This window comes from Topomyia yanbarensis, chromosome 3 (genome assembly GCF_030247195.1).
Source record: "Topomyia yanbarensis strain Yona2022 chromosome 3, ASM3024719v1, whole genome shotgun sequence".
NCBI classification, from domain to species: domain Eukaryota; kingdom Metazoa; phylum Arthropoda; class Insecta; order Diptera; family Culicidae; genus Topomyia; species Topomyia yanbarensis.
Window position 1 is genome coordinate 422,421,128 of NC_080672.1, and position 8,964 is coordinate 422,430,091.

General features: G+C 39.3%; 1 protein-coding gene across 1 annotated transcript; it reads right to left on the reverse strand.

Moving 5' to 3' along the window:
* Window positions 1-4,376: 4,376 nt before the first annotated feature.
* On the reverse strand, window positions 4,377-5,858 carry LOC131690605 (coenzyme Q-binding protein COQ10, mitochondrial). Its single transcript, XM_058976508.1, has 3 exons — window positions 5,616-5,858; window positions 5,475-5,555; window positions 4,377-5,302 (listed from the first exon to the last, which is right to left on the reverse strand). The coding sequence occupies exons 1-3, from the start codon at window positions 5,693-5,695 to the stop codon at window positions 4,849-4,851; spliced, it is 615 nt and encodes a 204-aa protein (XP_058832491.1). The 5' UTR covers window positions 5,696-5,858; the 3' UTR covers window positions 4,377-4,848.
* Between the last annotated feature and the right edge of the window lie 3,106 nt (window positions 5,859-8,964).

Below are 8,964 nucleotides of genomic sequence, written 5' to 3' on the forward strand. Positions count from 1 at the left end.
CCAGCACCACACATTCCTCCTAATGGTGGATAGTTTCTCGAAGTGGGTGGAAATAGAGTGGATGAAAAAGGGTACAGACACAGGTAGAGTTCTTAAAAAATTAGTAGCATATTTTGCTCGTTTTGGGCTGCCTGATGTTTTAGTTTCAGACGGTGGTCCTCCTTTCAACTCATATACTTTCATTACTTTTCTGGAGAAGCAAAGTATTAAAGTTCTCAAAAGTCCTCCGTATGATCCTGCTAGTAATGGCCAGGCGGAGAGACTAGTAAGGACAGTTAAAGAGGTTTTAAAAAGGTTCTTCCTTGAACCAGAAGTTTGTGAGTTAGACTTGGAAGACCAAATAAACTTGTTTTTGTTTAATTTTCGTTACTGTTCGACAAGTGATGGACAATTTCCATCAGAAAAGATTTTCTCCTTTTCACCAAAAACACTAATTGACCTAATTAACCCAAAAAAGTCTTATAAACACCATTTAACTCAATTAACACAGCATGTACCACAGGAAGTACCAAATGATGTGATTGTCACAATTGACGATTGACAAATCTGCGGCTAAGGTAGCAGATCCTTTGGATAATCTGATGGCAGGGGATGAAGTGTGGTATAAAAACCACAATCCTCATAACCTTGCACGATGGATTAAAGTTACTTTTCTAAGACAACTTTCTAAAAATATTTCACAGGTGGAAATTGGAAGCGTCAAGGTCAGCGCACACAGAAGTCAGCTTAGGGCCGTTAATGCGGACCCAGTTATGCGGCCGAACGTACATTTCCCTGTGCAAATGCCAGGGACGGAGGCCGAGATCGACGAGGGAGAAGAAGAAGAGGAAGACTTCCGAGGTTTCCCGGATGAAGAAATAAGAAGGGGCAATAAGAGAAAAAGGGAATTTGTCTCACCGCCTATTAGGCGATCGAAACGGATTAAATTAAGGAAGAAGGATAAAAATTTTATTTATGATAGATTATAAAGTTTCGAATTAAATAGAATTGGTCAATGTCAATTCTTTTCGATATTTTTTATATTAAGATTTTAAGAGGGAAGAGCTGTTATGTAACGCTTTCGATATTAATATACCTCCAAGAGGTTAAACAAACTTAAATGTGTAATGTTCGAAATCGAACATATAAACCCAATTAAGGGTGACAAGTAATTAGCGTGCATGGCTCGATAAGTCGAGCCCTGCAACATAAATACAACGAAATACATAGAGCAGGTCTCTTTTGACAGATAACCATCGACAAGTGAAGTTGATTATCCGAAATCCAGTCAGTTAAGTTTTCCTTTTGCTGAGTAGGGAAGTAAGTTCGTCGAATAGTTCGTTTCGGTGAGATAAAATACTTTTATGGCGAGTATGTGCCCAACAAACTACTGAAAGCAGATTCCAAGTTCGAATGGACCCCCGAGTGCCAGCAGGTATTTGAGCGGTTCAAACAACTACTCTCATCGGATCTTCTGCTCACACACTATGATCGAAAGCTTGAAATAATCGCAGCGGCCGATGCTTCTTCTATCGGATTGGGGGCTGCTATTTCTCATCGGTTTCCCGACGGTACCATCAAGGTAGTCCAACACACTTCGAGAGCACTCACAAAGGCCGAGCAGAATTACACCCAACCAGATCGTGAGGGTCTGGCAATTATCTTCGCAGTGACTAAGTTCCACAAAATGCTGTTTGGTCGGCGTTTTCGACTGCAGACCGACCACGCTCCACTGCTGCGTATCTTTGATTCCAAGAAAGGCATACCGGTATACACAGCCAACCGGCTTCAGCGGTTCGCTTGAACGTTGCTGCTCTAAGATTTTGGAATCGAGTACGTGCCGACTGAGAAATGCAGATGTATTGTCCCGTCTGATTAACCAACACATCAGGCCCGACGAGGATGACGTCATTGCGAGCATGTCTCTTGAAGCGGATATAAGGTCATTAGCAACTGGTACAACTGATGTTCTGCCCCTAAATATCAGAGCCGTCGAGCAGGGCACCCAAGCTGATCAACTTCTTCGCCAAATCTATCGGAACGTTAAGGATGGTTGACCTCAAACGAAAACCGTCAAACCGGAGATAAAGCGATTCCACGCTAGGCGAGATTCACTCTGCATAGTGGAAGGGTGTCTTCTGTTTGCGGACAGGCTCGTTATTCCGTCGCAGTACCATAAACTGTGTCTGGATCAATTACAGCATGGCCATCCCGGTATCCAGCGGATGAAGGCCATCGCTACGTGTACTGGCCGTCCCTTGATGACGACAACGTGAGCTACACCAAGGCTACCCTGCGTGAGCGACAACGGGACGCAGTTCACAAGTGCAGAGTTTTGTGCAATGAACGGCTTTCAGCATGTAACGACCGCACCATACCATCCACAATCCAACGGTCAAGCGGAGCGAATTGTGGACACCTTCAAGCGGGCTCTTAAGAAGATCAGAGAGGGGAGAGATACAATAAATGCAGCTTTGGACACTTTCCTTCCTACTTACCGTAATACACCAAACCGTTCGGCACCGGAGGGGAAGTCACCGTCAGAGGTAATGTTCGGTCGCAAACTCCGAACTTGTCTCGAACTACTGCGCCCGCCCGCTGGGTGTGCTCCAGCTATCGAGTCAGCCGATAACAAATATACACGTGCGAAACAGCTGGAGATGGGCCTCTGGCGTCGTTGTTGAGCGCATCGGTGCCGTGATGTACAACGTGTGGGTCGAAGAACGTCGTATGCTGCGATCTCACATCAACCAAATGCGCAGCCGTGCCGGTATAACATCAACCGTCGGGCAATATCCAACGCAAACTAGCAACCCGTTGCCCTTGGACGTCCTTTTGGAAGCATGCAATCTGCCGCATTCACCACAAGTGCAACCTTTTTCACCATCAGTATCGGCAAGCACAACGCCTACGCAGATGTCGCTCAATAAATCAACACTGTGGGAGCCGTCTATTCGTGCATCGTCGACGCCGTGGCGTGGATCGCCACCAGAGTCAGAATCATCTTCGTCATCCAGTTTAGAAGCATCAACATCTTCCTCATCATCGACGCTTACGCCGTTCAACATAATCGGGTCGACTTCAAAAGCAGAATCGAAGGTTGGTCTACCACGCCGTTCTTCGCGGACTCGAAGAGCGCCTCAGTGGTTCGATCCATACCACCTCTATTAAGAGGGCGAGATGTTACGACTGGGAACACTGGCGGCTTTCCACCGCTGCCTACCAAGAGGCTCGACCCTGACAGCAGGCGCTGTCAGGAAAGCGACGTCATCTACGTTACAGTAACTTTCCGGATGTTAGTCGAATGAAATTTCTTTATATATATATATATATATATATATATATATATATATATATATATATATATATATATATATATATATATATATATATATATATATATATATATATATATATATATATATATATATATATATATATATATATATATATATATATATATATATATATATATATATATATATATATATATATATATATATATATATATATATATATATATATATATATATATATATATATATTATACCCATCTATATAAAAGTCAATGTTTGTATGTATATGATTTATGGACTCCAAAACGGCTTAACCGATTGCCGTAAAAATTTATACATAATAGGGATTTGTTCTGGAGCGTGTTTGTGTGCTATTGGTTGGAGATTATCGCAGCAAGTCGCGATTGGTATTAACTAGTAATAAATCTTGAAAAGCAAAACTTTGTTAGGAACGAAATCTGTCTTCGAACTTTGAACATTTTTTTACCAACGAATTTTCTAAACGAACTGAAGCGGAACAAAACAAACCCAAATTTTTCAAACATTGCTTTTATTGAGAACCCCTAATAGTAAACTCAAAAATCTCAGAAATTCCTTCATTAGTGCCTCATTCCATAAAAAAAAAACATTAAACCAGCCTGATGCTATTCCCCACCTAGCGGAAATTTAATAACCTTGAAAAGGTGGCTTTATTGTTGCGCCCTGTGCTACGTACAAGCATCAGGAATAGAAATAAATGAACTTTTCGCATGATTGTGGCGTAACGATAATCGAGCCATTTCCGGTTACTGTTAGGGTAGCAGAATATCTATGTTAGTGTGGCAATACACACCTCCCACTTTCTCATTGTTTACGAAGGAAACAGCAATGGAAATGCAAAATCATTGCGCTGACCTAGAATATAAGCAACAATCTTTCCTGATTGAGACTCGAGCATATGCCTGACTACATGAAGCCAGTCGTAGGATCGTTTCACATCGAAATAGAAGTTCAAGTTTTGGTACCAATGCATTTTAGATCTAATAATAAAACGGAATAATGTAATGTAGACTAGCTTAACTCATAGCTTGGAATTTCTTTTAAAAACAACGAAAACGACAGTCTAATTGAAAACATGTACCATGCTTATTTGACTCTACACACGCACACGTAGATTGGCGAAGGTTCCTATCGAGTACATCTCACGTCCTATTATATATACAATTGAATAATTTCGCTTCTTATTCCACGATATCCACAAACGATAACTATTTTTTCGTGACCTAGACTTCGAGGTCTTTGCTGTTTCTCGTTGGCGTCTTCTGCAATGTTTTCTTTACCGATAAAATGTTTGCCCGCATAGTATTTAAATCAGTATCATAATACAATTTTCTATTCCCGTTAGGTCCATCCCTTCTCATTGCCAGAAGAGACTACCGCGCACGGTTAGCTAATAAACATAGGTAAAGTGATTAGTTAATTAACGAATTACTAATTTCATTCTCATTCGGTGGTGGCATTCGGAAATAATCCTTCACGACGGTTTCTCTCCATCTTCTCCTCCTCCTCCTCGAGGTACCAGTGGGCTCGTGGGTCACGACTTATTCGACACCAGCACGTGACTCCTGATGGATGGTCGTCCGAATCGCTGTCCAGCCTCATGGATAAACGCGTGTTCCATCTGTTTCACGATCTGATCGAAGAATAGGTTCGACAACTGCGAGTGCAGTACGGATTTGAACTCAAAAGCGACCATAAAGTCTATGACGCACGATTGGGGAATATCTTTTAGTCCGGGGCTAAATTGCCACGCCGTCAGTAGGTAGTTGAATAGGCGCCCGTCCACACATTCGGCCTTGACTAGCGTAGGTCGCACCATGGTCACGTTCGAAGTATAACTTTCGTTCAACGGTGGGAAGCCAATGATTAGATCGGCCTTCAGCGAACCTGGCTTTTTTGCGTACACAAAAGACTTCTTGCAGAAAGGCACGAAGGTGTAGTAATTTTCTACGTCAGCAACTACGCTGTAGAGCTGGTCCATTGAATAACTAAAAGTTAAAAATAAGTTTCATTTAAGCAGTCATTTCAAAATCAGACGCAATAATCATGTTTGTCTGTTCAACATAGATTATCAAGATTGTGAACAGCGGAAGAAAAAAAACATATGAAGCGAGGTCAAGGTCAGCAATGAGTAATGAAGGCCACGGAGGAATAACTTACCCTGCTAGTTTCTTCTGTGCAAATTCACGCCTTGTCTTTGTTATGGGAGTAAAATCAAACAAACCGCGATAAGTTGAATACCTGAAAAGCAGAAATTGATGGTTTTTAGCATGAAACGTATTGTTTATTGAAATTACTTACAAAAGAGGATGCCTTTGGAACTGAGCTGGTGAACGCGAAAGCACGGTACTTTTTATAGTTGACAATGCTTTTGTTGTCATTTTAAAGCGGGTGTACTTTTATGGAATCTGGTATATTGAATTTGTGCTAAATTTGTTGAAGTCTTACGATTAATACGCAAATTTTTCGAGGAGGAGAGAAAGGTCCTCACAATCGTGCAAAAGTTATAACCACCAACCATCGAGCTGTCAGTTGTTGCAAAAAGAGTAAGGATTTTTCTATTTTGTTTTGATTACTGAATGCCCTGTGGTTGATTGCTAGCTTGGGTTGATTAAAGTACTACATCTAGTACTGCATGCACTGAGAAATGCGAATGTTAAATAAAAAAAATCTGGTTCAGATTAAATGTTTGTCAACATTCAATCTAAATTGGCCACAGAAGTTGGTTGACGAATCAGGCTGTATCGATTTGACATGATTGCTTTCAGTTTTGCATGAAAATTTCGCTACCTTGGAAATGAATGATGGAGGGAAGCTTTGAAATTGAATCTTGGTTAAGGTAGCTTCAAGGAAGGTTGAAATTTGAAAATGCATTTTCGTGTCAATGGTTGATGTACGCTTCTACCCGCATACTTTGAATACACGTGCTAGAATTAATGATCATTCCTCGATTTCAATGGAGTGATTCGAAGGCATTGTCAATTTTTTCTGCGCTCTGGATCATGGCTTTATATTGTGGTTACCAATTTTCGCACAGCAGGCAGTGAAGGGGTAAATACATCCACAAACTGTCAACTCATGACCGTCCGATTCCTGACCAACAGGGCCTCTGTTTTTCCTTATGTTTGTTCTAAACCAAGGAGTTTTAATTCTCAGGTGATACGATCCTCAAAAAACGCCGATCAGCAATGATGGTTTTAGAAACGACAGCTAATAACATTGTTTACTAGTTCTCTCCATATGTTTGCTTGGATTTCAGTGGGTAAACAAAGTTGTTCGCTGTAATTTTTGTTCCCCGCAGTCTGCTGCACGCTTACCTCACTCCTCATCTAGATACTGGCAAAGACGAATCACCTTAGAACTCTAAGCACCTTGTTCTAAACTTTGCGGTTGGAGCCAACAGTGTATATTTTCAATTCTTTCGCTATTTTGAATCGATTCCGTCGCGTGCTAATCTTCGGTGAAAAGCACAATATTTTATTTCTTACTGGACAAATACACCAAACGCTGGACGGTTCAGAAATAAATCTCTCGACACAACCCAAGATTTTGAAAACATTTCAGACGCTGTTCACAACTAACATTGTTGTAGAAAATGAATCTTTCTGAAGTTCCATATATAATAATGTTAAGAAAGTTGAGTTCTTTCCATCCCGGATAGAATTTTACAATAGCATTTACCCTACAAACAATCATAAAACAATAAATATTATAGTTATTACTGTTTCAACATTGTTCGATGCCAAATTCTCACAGTAGATTTTCAATAAAATTTCATGTAACAATAAATTTCGCTGTTCAGCAAAAAAACTGATACAGTGCATTCACATTAAATTTTACTGTTTTCGAGAAATGTATGGAAAAAAATTGATTTTTTTAATGTTAAGATACATAACCACCCCCCTTTTTCACTGTAAAAGTATTTTACATTGAAATTTACTGTAAAAATGTTAAAGTTTATTGTTTTTGTATTGTAGCATAACACTAAAACTTACTGTAAATTATTGTAGAATTACTGTACTGTCACAGTGACAATCATGGTTTTGTTACTGTACATTTCTATTCGGGATGTTCATATATAAAATAATTTTATCCCGAGTTTCATTCTTTTAGTAAGATTACTAAAATGAAATGATTTTCCTATGGTACGCTATGTTTTGTTCCAATGCTAAAAATACTATGCGATTTGGGACAACAATATGTAAACAACCAGTATTTTGCGATTTTTTTCATGAAAATAAACAAATAGGGATCTTTAGGGGTGTGCGGGTTAAGACATATCCTGGTGCAAAATAGCACCATGAGTTAATATCTCAGTCCTTTTTCAATTTTTGGGCCCGAAACTATTGAAAAACATTTTTTAGTTTGTTTCCTTGTAGGACAACAATACATCCAAACCCATGCGACTTTCACGACTCTATAGGTTGCCTTATCAGATCTACCATAGTTTGCATATGAAACTTGATATGGCAGCAGGGTGGTCAGATAGAATTCCTTAATGTCGGTAGGGTCACTAAAAGTTTATCGGTAGTTATCGGTAGGCCTGGTTGTTGTCCCAAAAACGTAGTATTGATATAGAATTGTAAAATCCTGACAACACAGATCTCAGACCAAATCCAATCCAAAACATGAATGTTGAGTAGGATGTGTCCAAAATCAATAAAAATCGGTAGTTTTCGGTAGGAATAACAAAATATCGGTATTTTTGCCTTGGTCGTCTGTGAATCGGTAGGGAAGACCAAAATAGGTAGGACTACCGATAAATCGGTAGGTCTGGCCACCCTGTATGGCAGGCTGCTAGCGGATTTCAAAAGTACCAGATCATGCTGTGTGGGGTGCTGTCCCGGTTAACAATGAGGCGAACGAGATATTAGCAGATACGTCATTTAGTAGGACAACTGTCAGTTTGTTGGTTGAATTTAATTTGTTTTTTTTTTTAATTTAAAAATCAGAAAAGAATAATAAAGGTTTAAGAATGATATGAGTGTACTCGTTAGGAAACCCGCTTTCAATACATATGAAAAACTGACACAATTTTTCCAAATTAAAGATTGGTCAATATTCTTCAAAAGAAGCGTCTTTGTTTTTATAAAAAAATAGAAAGAACATTTATTTCCGCATCTAACGACCTATATATCTAGCCAAACATGTCAAATGGTCCTAAGTGCAAATGACAATTTTTCTTTGTTTACTTTCTCTTTCGCTAATAACTCGGCAGTTTATACGTTTGTTAGTCAAATCTTAACAGAATAAGCTAGTCGAAATCAAAGTTTTTTCGATATATCCTGAAACAATATTGAACACTGGGGAAAAAAAATTTGAATGCGGTAACGCTAAAAGTATGGCGAGACATGAATTTTAAACTGAATAGAACATCTGCTAAAACTGCTGCTGGGGACAGCAAGTTCTAGTTTTAAAATTTTCAGTTTTAGAGCATGTTCAGGAGTGTTTCAGTTCTAGATTCATAATGTTGACAGTTCTATTATATAAAACTGAAAATTTTAAATCTAGTATTTGCTGTCCCCAGCTGCAGTTTTAGCGGATGTTCTGTTCAGTTTAAAATTCGTATCTCACCATTCCTTCGGGTCTAAGTGTCTGTGCTGAGAACTATGCATGTATTTAAAACACAGTTCTAAACAAGGTTGCTTTA